This window comes from Danio rerio, chromosome 15, assembly GCF_049306965.1.
Source record: "Danio rerio strain Tuebingen ecotype United States chromosome 15, GRCz12tu, whole genome shotgun sequence".
Lineage (NCBI taxonomy): Eukaryota > Metazoa > Chordata > Actinopteri > Cypriniformes > Danionidae > Danio > Danio rerio.
Genome location: NC_133190.1, coordinates 472,501 through 488,692, shown reverse-complemented (window position 1 = coordinate 488,692; position 16,192 = coordinate 472,501). Strand labels below are relative to the sequence as shown.

At 44.3% G+C, this 16,192-nt stretch overlaps 3 protein-coding genes across 9 annotated transcripts in view; 2 read left to right on the top strand and 1 right to left on the bottom strand.

The window, feature by feature from the left end:
* Positions 1–102: 102 nt before the first annotated feature.
* LOC100002960 (uncharacterized) lies at positions 103–7,095 on the top strand. Of its 5 annotated transcripts, NM_001198745.1 has the most exon segments (7): positions 233–306; positions 1,033–1,232; positions 3,129–3,197; positions 5,295–5,440; positions 5,753–5,939; positions 6,378–6,541; positions 6,602–7,093. In NM_001198745.1, coding segments are annotated over 5 exon segments (591 nt in total). In that variant the 5' UTR covers positions 233–306; positions 1,033–1,061; the 3' UTR covers positions 6,396–6,541; positions 6,602–7,093.
* A 1,195-nt stretch (positions 7,096–8,290) lies between these two features.
* Positions 8,291–14,550, top strand: vstm5 (V-set and transmembrane domain containing 5). The gene is made up of 4 exons (XM_073924320.1): positions 8,291–8,499; positions 9,723–10,046; positions 11,861–12,004; positions 12,133–14,550. The coding sequence occupies exons 1-4, from the start codon at positions 8,436–8,438 to the stop codon at positions 12,159–12,161; spliced, it is 561 nt and encodes a 186-aa protein (XP_073780421.1). The 5' UTR covers positions 8,291–8,435; the 3' UTR covers positions 12,162–14,550.
* Positions 13,753–16,192, bottom strand: part of med17 (mediator complex subunit 17) — a 13,196-nt gene continuing 10,756 nt past the window's right edge. The window contains 2 exon segments of one of the 3 annotated variants that reach the window (NM_001077574.1): positions 13,753–14,051; positions 15,456–15,615. In NM_001077574.1, coding sequence (NP_001071042.1) covers positions 13,843–14,051; positions 15,456–15,615 — 369 coding nt within the window. In that variant the 3' untranslated portion in view covers positions 13,753–13,842. 3 annotated transcript variants of the gene reach the window in all.

Sequence of the window (16,192 nt, the reverse complement as noted above, 5' to 3'; positions counted from 1 at the left end):
TATTGAGTTCTGTTTCTTTCCGCAATCCTTTCACAATGCTGTTCTTTTTGATGGATTTTCATGTGGATCTCTTTATCTCTTAAACGGAGAGTGGCTGGTACTGATACTGTCTGAAAGCGGGGTCAGTGACCGCAGGGATGTGTACCCCTGTGTGTCACACACACTTTTGCTTACATTCCCTCAGTAGTTTCATGATCATCACCCCTTTCCTGCTTGTCGAAAAAACGTACTTAACAGCTTTCAGAGGAACTACAAGAGCGATCTGCCTTTCAGCCACACAGAAGAAGGTGGAACTCAAATAAACAGGTAAACGTGTATATGTGTCTAGTGTTTATACAGTAGCAGCGGCTGTACATGGAGTCGTGTGTATTGTTCTAATCATCTACTGTATGATCCTGCGGTTGACTAATGAAATAAATCAATTAATGCGGCTAAATGCATACAATACTGCAAGACTTGTTCAGAAAACTATACATAAAACTATAATAGGAGAAAGAGCTAGACAAACGAATAAAATTGCGATACAAAGTTGGAGAGAGTTTGGATGGAAACATTTAATAAGCTTTTTTTATTATAAGCAACATGTACAGGCACTGAACGTTTGGGCTCTTGTTGGAAACTTCAATGCCTAATCACCTTCACATTTTTTGAGCTTGCCCTAAAATACAGCCCTTTTGGTATGAGATAGCAACTGGAAAGATACCATGAGAAGATCTGGATTCTTCATTAATTACAAAAACTAATTCTTTTAGCATGTAGCAGAAAAGATATCAATCATAAGTCACTGATTCCCCAATAACTGACCAATGGATAGGGATTGTAATGGAGGTGTTTGGACAGACTTTCAATTAGCTCAAGATTTGATTTAGAAGACGGCAACATTTATTGGAAAAATTGGATTAAGTATGCCAACGCAAATAATGCATGAGAAAGTCCATCAACCCTCACATGAACTCTTGAATATATAAAAGAAAGCTTACATGAGGGAATGTTGCTCATGGTCACTCTTTGTACCTCTTCTCAATCTTCCAGATTACGCCCCAAACCCAAATCAGCTCATCATGTGTACGGGGAAATGTGCTAAATGCACCGCAGACCTTCTCTTTCCATTCAGCCTCATAGCCATAATTGGAAACATCCTGCTGTTTTTCCCCAACGGCGAGGTGTGGAGGACCGAGGAGATCACAGAAATCATCTGGTTCTTTCCCGGAGTCATCGGCGGAGGCCTGCTGGTGAGTCCAATACTGTTCCTGCACAACCAGATTGGCTGGAACACATTTCTAGGACCCTGTTAGTTGCTGACCCGTCCACACAGGCTCATTTGGAATATATGCGTGCCCAGGGCTACATATTTGAGAACTGCGAAATGCAGGGGTTCATACGCTCTTGGAAAGTTTTGAAAACGTAAACCCAAAATGTTTAGTAAAAGTCATGGAAATTTGTTTAACCAATATCTGTACATAAATATATCCGAGATGATAATTATATTATAGGTAAATTTTAAATACAATAGGGTATATGCTGAGCTAATGTTTTTTCACATTACTGATAAACTTCTGCTGAATGGTTATTGTGACTGTTATCCATTTTATATGGTTCCTTTTATAGCATCGATGTTGTAATGTAATTAAAATACAATCAGTTACACAGACTTCAGCATTCATTTAGCGGCTCAAGCGTAAAACGAGATGAAAAGCTGTTTACTCTCGCACGTGCTCATCAGAATCGGCAGGCTAGCGCAGAAGCTCCATTGAATATACTGGGGTAAAATAAATGCTCATATTATAAAGGCATGGCGGTGAAATGTAGTGTAATGCAGTGCTTCTGTACAATCTGAGACCCACTTTATCTCGGATACCACCAGTGGAGATTGCTGATTTTTAAAGAAAGCAGACCTTAAACATGCTGATTTTGCAATGGCATACAGTTAACTGGAAATACTTAACCCAGGTTACTGACAAATGAAAAGTTCTTTAGCACGCTTCAGCATATACCCTTTAGTCCTCAGGGTAGTGTCAAGCAGGGGGAGGGGGTGTTGGGAAAAGCCGTGGGGGTGGTTGTTGTCACGCACTCTTCGAAGGAAAATGAAGAGTGTTGGGGGATTTCGTGGGTAGTGTTTGTTCGAGGACGAAACTGAAGACCAGGGAGGAGTCACGATAAGGAGGGATTGGTAAAATGAGGTGCCAGATCAGACTTTAGAGGTGCTGGTTCCGGCTTAATTAAGTGTTGTGAAAACACAAGCCAACATTTCTACTATTTTCACACAGACAGCAAGATAACTTCTAAAACCTTTTTCAGATTAAAATAAATATAAATTACATAGATGCTCACACATTTTTTGATATGCAGTAATAAATGTGATTGGCATTAGTTTCTTATTTAGCACATGCACGTAGACGTTGCAAGACACATGAGGTCATAAATATATATTTGAATGTTGATTTAGAAAGTCCTGGAATTTTATTAGCAAAATAAACCCTTGGAAATATGTGCTATGCTCTGATGACATTATTGCTGACCATTTAATTGTCTATTGGTGGCTTTCCCGGTGTGGTCAGTTTGCTCGCCTTGTATAGTGACAGAGTCGGGACACAGACTGGAGTAGACTTGGGTTTGAGTCTGGCAAAATATGGTTTCAGAAACCAGGTAGAACTAAACAAATAAAAAAGCAGTGTGAAATAGAGGTAAGAGCATGCGGCATAATGACTTTCCTCTTCTAGTGTGCTTTTGGAAACACTACAGGGTGAGTTTAGGGAAGGAGGTGTGTGGGTCAGTCAATAGCAAGGCAATACACACACTTGACAAGCCGACTGACTTCCCAGAAATGTAGACAGCGGCCTCTGGTGGACTTCTGAACGTGTGTCCCAGTAACGTATTTGAGAAGATGTCAGGACTGAACATGTCGGCCTCTACTGGATCTGTGAAGACCCATGTAATCACATGTAGCCTCATGCTTATATAGTTCTGGAATATGAGGCCCTGTGCACGTGTGTAAACAATGGGTCTGTGCTGCATTACGGGGAGTCGTGAAACTGCAGTCTCTCCGCATGTCTTTCTCAGACTGCGAGTCTTCAGGAGTGTGTGAAAGTAAGCCGAGTGTGATTTAGCTGTGTGTGTGTGTGTTTCAGGTGTGTTTGCCTGCTGTGGTGATGAGGGCGGCTGGGGTCGAGGGCAGCTGCTGTGCAAACAGATGTGGGGTCAGTAACTGCTCTCTCATGCCTACACAAAGTTCACAATAGAGCAATGCAATACGCCAATATACAGCACACACTGGAAACTGACTGCAATGGCTAAACAATACAAACTATACTACAGTAAAAACCCAGAATCTGGCTAACAGTACCTTTCCCTATATGGGAATATCCATTTGCATGTTCTCCCCGTGTTGGCATGGGTTTCCTCCGGGTGCTCCGGTTTCCCCCACAGTCCAAACACATGCACTATAGGGGAACTGGCTCAGCTAAATTGGCTACAGAGCATGAGTGTGAATGTGAGTGTATGGGTGTTTCCCAGAGATTGGGTTGCAGCTGGAGGGGCATTCGATGCGTAAAACATATGCCGGATAAGTTGGCGGTTCATTCTGCAGTGGCGACCCCAATTAATTTTCAAAACTTAAATGTTAGGCCTTAAAAAGTCTTAAATCCACTGAAATATTGTGTTGTAGGTCTCAATTTGTTTTAAACAGGTCTTAATTTTGCTTTGTCCAAGTAAAGCTAAACTCAATTTGGGCTGATATCCATCTAATGGCCATCAACACATCTCAATTAAACCTTATTTATTATATTTAAGTTTTTTATTGTAAAGAGAGAGCTCATAACAGCTAGGTTAGACATTTTTGCAGCAAATTCCCCAAATTAAATTCCCCAATCGGGGAATAAACCGAAAACAATTACAAAACTCCTCATGATGATACTGGGCCATTAGAAAAAATCTATATAAGTCTACAATCTAATTCTTTATGGTCTTAAAAAGTCTTAAATTTGACTCTATGAAACTGCAGAAACCCTGCATTATCATGGTTGTTTTTAGGTTTTCACTCATCAGTGAGTAGTGTGGAGTTTGATGTTACATCTAATGCTCATAACTAATGTTTATTGCTTTATGTTTAATGTGTGTTCTCGTGATGGTGTTTAGTAGACACTGAGCGTCTTCTATAGATTTGTTTTTCTGCTCGTGGGAAAAGTTGCTTATTTTTATTCATAATATTATGATCATGTATTTCATGAGGACACTAAATACAGTGTTGACGGTGATCTGTTCATCAGATATTTGAGAGCAGCACATTATACTCCATTACAGACAGAAACATGACGAACAGCACCGTGAGAAAGTACAATGTTTACATTTTATACAGCAATAATTCATGTTATTCTGATGTTGGACCTGTAATCATTAGTTTAAGAAAACATTTTTTTTTCATTCATTCATTTATTTTCTCGTCGGCTTAGTCTCTTTATTAATCTGGGGTCGCCACGGCGGAATGAACCGCCAACTTATCCAGCAAGTTTTTACACAGCGGATGCCCTTCTAGCCGCAACCCATCTCTGGGAAAAACATTTACTTTATATTTCTATATATTTGAATCAAAATCAAACTCTGAAGTTTTAAATAAGAGAGAAAGGTGATCACATGAGTCCATTTATAGTTTAAAATGCAACAAATAAAAATTTAGATGAAATTTTTGTAGTTTGTATTTATTTATTTATTTTTTGCAATAACTGGTTTGAAAGGTGTTTGGTGACCTAACTCTTACTGCAATGAATATGACGACTGTTCTGTATAAATGCATCAAGAGTATCGTCTATATTCACAGAGAAATCAGCATGCGCTCGTTTATGCTGAGCTTAGTATAATCAATGAATCGATTGGCTTTATAGGAACGGTATTATATAGAGATATTGTTGTCAGGACGTGAGATGATGACTTGTGTATGGTGATATATGAGTTATGTCATGTCGCCCAGCTCTAGTTTATAACTCTCAGAGGCTCTTTTGCTTTATCTGAGCAGCATGAATCTGCATCCTCCTCAATCAAACGTGCTGCAACCCTTAATAGAGCACTCAGCCTAATATTGGAGGCTCCCTGCGGCTTATCACAAGACTTTTGACTTTTACTGATTTTAAAAATGACGTTGTCATCAATGTCAGCGCAGCCAAACGAGACTCAAATGTCATTCTGCAGGTTTGCACTGGAGATGTTGAGCAGTGTAATGTCAAGGAGCATATCCAGCAGTGTGTGTGTGTGTGTCTGTAAATGTGTGTCTCTCTCTCTCTGTGTGTGTGTGTGTTGTGCAGATGCTGCTGGCCATGCTGATGTCAGTGCTGGGAGCTGCTGGATCAGTGTACTGTATGATCATCAGTGTGATCGGCCTGCAGGACGGGCCTCTGTGTGACACAGGAGACGGCGTCTTCATCTACCCCTTCATCAACACCACCGCAGAGTAACACTTCTCCACTCTCTATAGAGTAGCATCATGTGTGTTTGCTCTCAGAATGAGGGACAGGAAATAAACGGTTCCTATAAATGCATTTCTACAAGCTGTGAATGCGTCTCTGCTGTGTCTAGAGTGTGTGTTTGAGCTGAGAGCAGCACACAGATGATGTCCTCCAGCTCTCTGAAGCTGACCCTCTCAGGCTTTGATCCTGACTGTAGTGTTTTGGTGACTGTCGCTTTAAATGCAAATGAGCTTGTACACCACAAAACGCTAGCCTCATGGGTTAATTCAGCTCTGGTTTATTTCTCCACCCTGTAGAGAGAGTTACCTGTTCAACCAGACGTGGTGGCATGTGTGTGAGAGGCCGAGGAACGTGGCGATGTGGAACGTGGTTCTGTTCTCCATTCTGCTGAGCGTGGGGACGCTGGAGGCTCTGCTGCTATTAGCGCAGGTGGTGAACGGGCTGATCGGCTGCCTCTGTGGGACCTGCATGAACAAGAACCAGGTCTCCCGTGCACTCTACACATCTATGTAGATTTGGGTTGAGCCCGTTTTAGACACCACACTTTGGTCGATACAATCTCGCCATTTGTCCATGCGAAAAAAGAGTAGCATGTGACTGAAACCGAAACAACTTCTAAGTAACGTCTAATCCAAATGTTGGACCTTATTCCTTAAAGATGAAAGACCAATAAAAAGATGTGAAGCACCAAAAGCTATTAATCTAATAATACTGATGAGGCCATTAATGATATGAAATGGATTTAAAATGGTGAAACTCACCTGTTAACCTCTAGCGGAGCTGAACAATGAGGGCATTTCCAAAAAACACGAGTGTTCCTTTAAGATTCATGATGCGACTGAAGAAAAACAGCTGCTTTATGTGTGCGCACACACACACACACACACACTGACCCAAGGTGTCTTGTTTCTTTATCTTCAGCAGACACAGATGGCCTGAAGACCAAACACACACACTCCAGCATGAGGATCTGCACAGCGAAGAAGAGCACAGCAACATCCACACACACCTACAGGAGCTTACACACACATCTACAAGAACACACACACACACCTACAGCAACATCCTTCCACACATCTGCAGGAACACACACACACACACACACACACACACACACACACACACACACACACACACACACACACACACACACACACACACACACACACACACACACACACAGTTTAAGAAATATCCACCCACCCCCGCTTATTCTGGCTAGCTCCACACAAGCTCCTGACGTATCTGTAACCAATCAGCGGTCAGCTGCGTGTGTAGCTCCGCCTTTCTCGTGTTTTGGTACCCGTTTGAAAGGGTGCTGTAATAGTGGTACGGTGCGGTTCGCCTTTCGACAGTGGAAACGGCTATTAAAGCGTACCGAACTGTACCACTCAGTGTAAACGGGCCAGTAGAATCGTAATGTTCTCGCAGTGTATTTTGTAATGTCGAGCAGCGCTAGCTGTGAAGCCGAGCACATGGTGCAGCCCATAGTGAACCTTTTCACTTCATCAGTGAGAATAGAGTCTGCTTTAGCTGTAACCTGATATTTTTCTCTCTGCGATGTGTACTGTGCAGCACATCGGTCAACCTTTGGTTCTGTTTAATAGTGCTTTATAAATAAACATGACGTTGAACAGCGCATGGCAGAAATCTCTCTATTACCTTGATATATTCTGCTTTAAATATTACTGTTTTAAAGTAATAAATCCCTGAAATAGCTCTGTTTTCATATCAGAGGTGTTTATGCTGCAATATTCATAATAAAAAATGCTTTTCAATATTCTGCAACACACACACACACACACACACACACACACACACACACACACACACACACACAATTTAAGAACGTAGCTCATGATTTATAAAAAGCTTGTTTGGCATGCTGTCCCTGGAGAGAACCCTGAACTCAAGGGATCCTCGAGTCCAGGGTTCCCTTCCTTTTGCAGGGCGAGAGGGGAGATTGAGCTCAGGTCGATCTCAAAACTCCCTCGCAGCTGAGGCTAGGGTGAACTTCCCGAGAGCAAGAAATCTAGGAACAGAGACTTAGGTTTATTTTACCTATAATATAGAGCATATTTGGCTGGTTGGAAGGGGAAACCCACGCCGACACGGGGAGAACATGCAAACTGTGCACAGAAATACCAGATGGTCTGGCAAGGACTCGATGCCATTGGTATTCTTGCAGTGGGGCTACAGTGCTAGTCACTGGCAGGGCTTAACTTGTGCCGGGACACACCTCATTTTACTGATCCCCTTCCTCACCCGCCCTCCTCCCCCGTCCGCTCTTCACTTTCGTCCCCGACAACCAACCCCCGCCCCGGCTCTTAACTTACATCTGCAACACCCCTCCGCTATCCCAACCCCCGACAACACTACCTCCTCGGGTAGTATGCCGGATCAGTCACCCCGATCTGTTCCGGGACCTCGCGATTCACAAATTAAGCACTGGTCACTAGGCCGCTGTGCCGCCCATTCTGGATAAAGAAGGGGAGGAGGGGGGTTTCTTCCAGACAAAGACAGTTGTAGAAAGGAAATGGGGATATATATATATATATATATATATACATATGTAGTGATTTGGGATCCTTTGTAGGATCGTGATTAGCTAATGTGGACCAGCAGGGTCAATCATGAGCATGCGCTCCTCTCGAAATCAGTTTAATATTAAACTTCACTGATAGTTCCACTTGACTTATACTGCTGTGTAGGTTGATACCTGCCTCTTCCGTACTGTCTCTCTCTGTGTGTGTGTGTGTGTTCAGTAGTTAAACCGGTCAGATCAGTATGACAGTGCAGTGCTGTATGAACAGATCTGACAGCAGGAAACGAGCAAACGAGAGAAAGAGAAACACACGAACACACAACCAGAAGACAGAGAGCGAGCAGCAATGGAGAATGCAGAAAGGTGAAGAGTGATGAGTCTGCTGTAAAACACACACATGTTCAGTGCGTGTGAATATATGGAGGATCAGCCTAATGAGGGCCGCATGGATGCACAACACACACACGCTCTGCCTCATCTCCTGTCTCCTGCTCTACAGTAAGTCCATGTCTGTCTGCTGATGCCGGTTTGTGATCGTTTGCATAGATTTGAGGACGGATGTACTTTATAATAACTAAATCGTCGCCATTACACTGATGTACATTACAGGTGTAAGAGATGGTCATGATGATTTCTGCAGAATAATGCCTATAATACACATTAATAACGACAGTGATGTGATCAGAGTTCGTTTGCTCCGTTCAGATATTTGTTCTGTCCTTCTCTCAATGACATCTGTGATCTCTTCAGCATTTCTCTAATATTGTTAAACAACACGCAAGTAAAGCTGCTGCAATATCACATCCTGTAAGCCAGGGGTGTCCAAAGTCAGTCCTGGAGGGTCGGTGTCTTGGAGAGTTTAGCTCTGACGTGCCTCAACACACCTGCAGGGATGTTTCTAGAAAGCCTAGTGAGAGCTTGATTAGCTAGCCCAGGAGTGTCTGATTGGGGTTGGAACTGAACTTTGCAGGACACCGGCCCTCCAGGACCGAGTTTGGTCGTGCCTGATGTAATCAGTCTAGATGATCTGAACATTAAAATCAGCGGTCACCAATCTCGCTCCTGAAGGTCCGGTGTACCTGCAGGGTTTATCTCCAACTTGCCTCAACACACCTGCCTGGGTGTTTCAAGTATACCTAGTAAGAGCTTGATCAGCTTGCTCAGGTGTGTTTGATTAGGGTCAAATCTGCAGGACACCGGCCCTCCAGGAACAAGTTTGGTGACCCCTGATTAAAACAGTTCAGTTAAATAAAGGAGAAGCTGAACTGAACACTGAGGAGCCGGTCTGGACAAACCTGTTCTGGACGCATATTTCTCTCTCCTGACACTGCAGGCGAACCCATCTGTCATGCTGTTGTCTAAGCGCAGGGTTTGGTTTGTAAAGGAGCAGGTACAGGACTGGCCAGTAAAAGTATTTCACCTGTAATAAGAAGCAGATCACAACACAAGACTGAACGCTGGCTCTGTTTAACAGATGGATCTGTAAGCTGCTCCAGTGTCTACTTGTGGACTAGACGTCTATTAGATTTACACTTACTCATCATTTTGACTTCAACTGCATGTAAATCTGTAATTGTCCACACATCAGAGCTTGAAATGCATCTGGAAAGAGCGGACAGTACACTAGAAAAAGCGCAAGAACACTGCGAAAAGCACCATATCATGATCAGTCTGGTCGTTCCTCCGGTGTCTGGTCATGTGTGTGTCCTCTGTTTCCTCAGCTCAGGCGGTCAGTGTTCATCTGGAGCAGACCTCGGTCACCGCACCGGTTCAGGGATCTGCTCTGTTCTCGGTGTCCGTCTCGGGGTCTGCAACGGTCAGATGGAGCTTCAGTTCTGCACAGCTCCAGCAGCTCCCGGTGGCCGTCTGGATCCTCGGCGGAGCTGCAAACGTCTCTCAGATGTATGAGGGTCGAGTGCAGACACACCTCAACGGATCCCTGACGCTGACCCGACTGCGGCTGCAGGACTCTGGATACTACAGACTCACTGTGACGGAGGAGAACGGCGGATCCAGAGACACGGGGCTGATGCTGAGCGTCAGAGGTCTGTATTAAACACATCCAGGTGCTCTGCTAGTAGTGGACACTTGTGAAACGTTATCAAGGGCTCATTCCAGTCCTATACTTTATGCCTGTCACTCACTAACTTCCTAACACCCCAATCACATGGGGCTTCAGCGTCAACGCTTGACTGAGGGCGTGTCTGAAGTTGGGGCTGACGCAATCGCCATAGCAGCATCAGCCAATGAAATTAGCCAGGAATTGACCACTGTCTGAGCTGGTGTATTTGCAAACATCGATCTGATTGGCTGACGCTTCCGTCCTGCTTGAAAAGTTGAGCAAGTCCCAACTTCTGCAGTGAGCAACGCCTCTGAAGCGGGAATCCACAAACGGAAACGGATCCACAATGCAGTTCGGCAACGCCTGACGTCACCCATTCAAGGTGAAGCGTTAAAGCTGACGCCCCGAGTGTGAATGGAGCATAAGAGGAAACTCTATTGAGTGCACTGTGTCTGAGATCAGCAGTGACAGCTTGCACAGTCTGCATCCAGGTACTGTTCACGAGTGCGTTCACACCAGACGCAGAAGGCGCGTCAAGCGTGAGTGATTTACATGTTAAGTCAATGCAAACACACGAATAGACATCCTGCGGCGCGAATGACGCGAATTACGTGAATGGCGCGGTGCGAATGGCGCGATACGCACGAATGGCATGTCGCCAATTGAGCATTTATGCGCTTAACGTGCGAATCGGTCGAGTTCGAAAATCTGAACTTCAGCGGACATTCGCACCACGTTAACCAATCAGGAGCTTGCTCTTGTGGGGCCATGATTGTGATGCATCGCCTGTTGTTGGAGTCCCGGGGGAAATCCTCCAGCCTTCACCGACAACAGTTCATCAAACTGGGCTGGGCTCAGTCAGAAGCACCGCTGAAAGCCTCCGTCATCCAGGTTCAGTTTCTGGAGGAGTTTATGAGCTCACAGAGCTGGATGCACCTCTGAAAGAATCGAGTGGACTCAGACACGACCCTAAACGTATCAACGCTGTTTTTCAGTCTTCATAAAGCACATAAACACTGTTATTTTCTTCATAAAATCCATGTTAGCCATTTAGCAACAAAGCTACAATCACCGGGCAGACAGAAGCCCTGCCCATCAGGCGAATCCGCGTCTGTTCTGATGCGGATTTGACACGCGATTGAATCGAGTAAATTCAAATGTTCACGCGGCAATTTACGCATGATTTATCCGCGCGTCTGGTGTGAACGCAGCATTAAAGTGGACTGGAATGCAGCAAGTGCTCAAGTCTTTAGGTCACTCCACTAAAGTAGTGGACACTTGTGTGACGTAATTAATTATGTACATGTAGGGCAGGAGTGTCCAAATTCGGTCCTGGAGGATCAGTGTCCTGCAAAGTTTAGTTCCAACCACAATTAAACACACCTAGGCTGGCTAATCAAGCTCTTACTAGGCTTTCTAGAAACCTCCAGGTTGGTGTGTTAAAGGAAGTTGGAGCTACACTCAACAGGACACCGACCCTCTAGGACCGAGTTTGGACATCCCTGATCTGAGGGAACGAGACAAAGGGAAGTAAGCAGGTGAAGGGCATAAAGCAGGGGTGTCCAAACTTCTGTCCTGCATAGTTTAGGTCTAACCTCAATGAAACACACCCGAAGCAGCTGATCAAGCTCTTTCTAGGTATACTAGAAACTTCCATGCAGGGGTGTTGAAGAAAGTTGGAGCTAAACTATGCTGAGCACTGACCCTCCAGGACCGAGTTTGGACACCCCTGGCATTAAGAACCGAAGTGCAATGCAGCCTAGAACGACACCAGCCTCCTCCATCTGTGTGTTTCAGAGGTGCTGTATGAGGACACGCGGTTCCTGCTGGTGTTTGTGCTGGTGTTGGGGACTCTGGCTGCTCTTCTGATGCTGTGTGTGTGGCTCCTGAACAAACTCCACAGCTTCATCACAGCCCGGAGGAACAGCAGGTGCTTACCAGGTAACAGAACACCGGCATGCAGGCTTTCATCTGGAACATCACAGAATCACTGCAATGTCTACTGTGGACCAACTGAAGCTCTGGCCTGCTGACACTGATCATCTTCTCTGTGTGTGTGTTTCACACAGAACACGAGACGGAGCTGCAGCCGCTGTGAAGAGTGTGTGATATTAACCAGAGTGTGTGTCGGAGACCGGATGAAGCGCACAGCGGCCCTGAGGCAGCGATCAGACTGAGCTGAAGGACACGAAGAGACATTTTCTTTGTGTATATTTCGTAAATGGGTTTCTACAGATCATTTGTCATGCTGACGTGTGTGTGTGTGTGTGTGTGTGTCAGGACGCAATACTCGCAGACTTCTTTAATTCATTTGCATATTTACAGAGTAAAGGAAGTGTGTTTGTCCGCAGGCTGTTTAAAGTCTGCATGAACTCATGAGTAATTTATTACAATCCTTACTTTTAAAAAAGGAACTAAATGGGTTACTTGTTTACTTTTTGTGTTATTTCTTGACAGAATTACCATATTTCATTCTTAATTCACATAAGATAAAGTTCTAGATTATGTTCCCGGAGATGGGTTGTGGCTGGAAGGGCATCCGCTGCGTAAAAACTTGCTAGATAAGTTGGCGGTTCATTCTGCTGTGGCGACCCCAGATTAATAAAGGGACTAAACCGGCAAGAAAATGAATGAATGAATGAATGAATGACCACCCTGTAGATTTTAGTAAACAGCAGTGCAGCTGCTTTGTTTACAGCAGTATCCACGGTTACTCCGGCTGTTTTAGAAGCGCCACCTACTGGCAGAGGGTGAATCTGCTTGCTCATTATTTGCGCACACGTTCCACACTCTTATTTCAATCATTCATTCATTTTCTTGTCGGCTTAGTCCCTTTATTAATCCGAGGTCACCAGAGGAATGAACCGCCAACTTATCCAGCAAGTTTTTACGCAGCGGATGCCCTTCCAGCCGCAACCCATCTCTGGGAAACATCAACACACACACACACACAACGAACAATTTAGCCTACCCAGTTCACCTGTACCGCATGTGTTTGGACTGCGGGGGAAACCGGAGCACCTGGAGGAAATCCACGCGAAGGCAGGGAGAACATGCAAACTCCACACAGAAACGCCAACTGAGCCGTGGTTCGACCTAGTGACCTTGCTGTGAGGCGACAGCACTACCTACTGCGCCACTGCCTTGCCCACACTCTTATTTCATTTCTTACTATTTTTTTCCTTCAGAAATTAGGAAATCTGAATGGATTTGCCTTGTAAAAACATAAAGATCAAGGAAAACAAATGTTATCAAACTAAACCAAACTGATGCATCATTACACAGTGAGACATCCGGCAACCCGAGTCAACAGAGTCGCCTTGGCATTGCAGTTTCCAGCGGGAGCAATCAAAGGGGCTCAATGTGACGACTGCGACATGCAGCAAAAACACACATGCATTACCCCCAAAAACATTACGCTTGCTCAAACTACTCAGCTAAAATGAGCTGAAACCACACAACTCTTGGGGTTGTTTTATGTTAATCTACTTAAATTTGCCAATATTAATCTGTTTTGAAGTGAAGAATTAAAACGAGCATCTTTTAATAATGATGACTCTGCTCAGTCATCTGAATACACGTTGCTCTTGAATTGCTCTGTGTGTAACTCTGCTGATTCTCCAGGTGTGCGCTGGCTGATCTCCTCTGGACATTATAGGTCAGCTGTAGACAATGATGAGTCAGGCAGACCCAGAGCAAATGTACAAATGCTTTATTTCCCATAGATGTGTGTGTGTGTGTGTGTTAGCCGTAGCTCAGTCGCCGATTACCCATGATCCTCAGGGGCAGGGGGTTAGCGCCGCCATCAGCAGCTCCATCTTGTAGACAAAGTTTTTCCCCTCCATGCGGTCCCAGTGCACTTCTCTGTGCGCGCCCCGCAGCTGAGTCCACTTACCGTCCTGCACCGCGTCACTGCGGCCCGCATCCTTAGCCTGACTGCGCGGGAACTGGACCAGCACCTTACAGCCGCTCTCCGGCCCGTTACGCACTGCACACACACAGAGAGACAAGGAAAACAAGGTATCATTACATGTATGTAGTCTAAAGTCTGATGGTTCAGAAAATATAATAACAATAATAACTAGGGATGTCCAGATATGATCACACAGTTTCAACTCAATTGGAATTATCAGGACTTAAATATATATCTATATATACACATACACACACACAGGGGGTGGGCCGTTAATGTGGATACACATTAATAAAATGGGAATGTTTGGTGATTTAGCGTCCTGTTTGTGGCACATTAGTATATGTGAGGGGGCAAACTTTTCAAGATGGGTGGTGACCATGGTGGCCATTTTGAAGTCGGCCATCTTGGATCCAACTTTTGTTTTTTTCAATAGGAAGAGGGTCATGTGACACGTCAAACTTATTGGGAATTTCACCAGAAAAGCAATGGTGTGCTTGGTTTTAACGTAACTTTATTCTTTTATGAGTTATTTACAAGTTCCTGACCACTTATAAAAATGTGTTCAATGTGCTGCCAATTGTGTTGGATTGTCAACGCAAGCCTCTTCTCCCACTCTTCACACACTGACACAAGATGTGCAGCACCTGAAACTACGGATACTGGAAGCCTCTGCTGGCATTTCTCCTGCGGTGTTGCTATAAATGACTTGGAGGCAAAAAAATCCTGATCAGGACATCCCCAATAATAACAATTAATGTATATAGCGCCTTTAGAACTTAATTCTCAAAGCACTTAAAAAATACAAGGAGAACAGAAGAACCAGTTCTGCAGAGGATAAAAATGATATTTAGGAATATAAATATATTGAATTTACACATATTTATAAATATAAATCTTATCAATAAATACCCGTACACCTCACTAATAGGCAGGTCCAAGAAGTGAGACTTCAGGGAGACTCTAGATCAGGGATTCTCAACCGGTGGGCCACAAGATAGCTTAAAATTAACTTAAACATTATACTATTTGATTTCATTATTTTATTATTAAATATGTCATTCTCAGACTATGCGTGTTTTCTTAGTGTGAACACTTTATAATGTCCACATAGCTGTCCAAATGCGTCTTGCGAGTGTTTTATAACTGATGCGCCTCCGTACAGGAGGATCCAGAGAGACTCGGTGGTGTTTCAGTAGTGAACAGCTGTTCCTGTCCGCAAACTCCAATAATGTCCAGCTACAAGCCAAACCGCCTTCAGATCAACGTGTTTCAACAGATTTAGAGTGTTTTACTGTATTTTACATTGAGTGACAGGGTTATGTTTACTGTAATGGATATAGATCAACAGGTGAACAGTGGTCAGTCGAATTCAAAGCAGCCACCTCCTGTAGTCCTGTCAGGTTCCTTTACCAAAGAAAAGGCCCAAATCTTTTATATAATATTTAAAAAACAGAAGGATGTGCGTGTATATCTCACCTGAGATGGCGTACTCTCCGCTGGGCGAGGCCACGGTAATGGAGGAGGCGTTCCCGATGCTCTCGATGGAGCCCAGGCCCACATGATTACTGAAGCTCAGCACGTGCCAACCCATCACCTTCGCCAACTGCTGCACCGCATGCACCTGGTGCTGGGACATCTACACACACACACACACACACACACACAGAGAGAGAGAAACACACACACACACACACACACACACACACACACACACACACAGAGAGAGAGAGAGAGAGAAACACACACACACACACACACACACACACACACACACACACAGAGAGAAACACACACACACACACACACACATTACTTTATCATCATGATCATCAGAGCTTATACGCACGCACACACACACATGTTTGTTTTAGTGAAAAGTGGGGACATTACATAGGTTTCCATTCATTTTATCCTGTATAAACTGTATATTGTATTGCCCTCACCCCACCCCTAAACCCAACCATCACAGGAGACTGAGCAGCTTTACTCTGATTAAACTCATCCTGTGGGATTCAGAAGCTTTTGGAGAAATGAGGACGTCACCAGTGTCCTCGTATTGCACCTGCTTTTTGTAATACCCGTGTCATACCCATGTCATTATACACATCTGTGTCCTGATATGTCACAAAAACACGCACACACACACACACACACACACACAAGTAGTATGTTTATGTGGAGTGTCTGAGGCAGCAACAGCACTATGTGTGTCT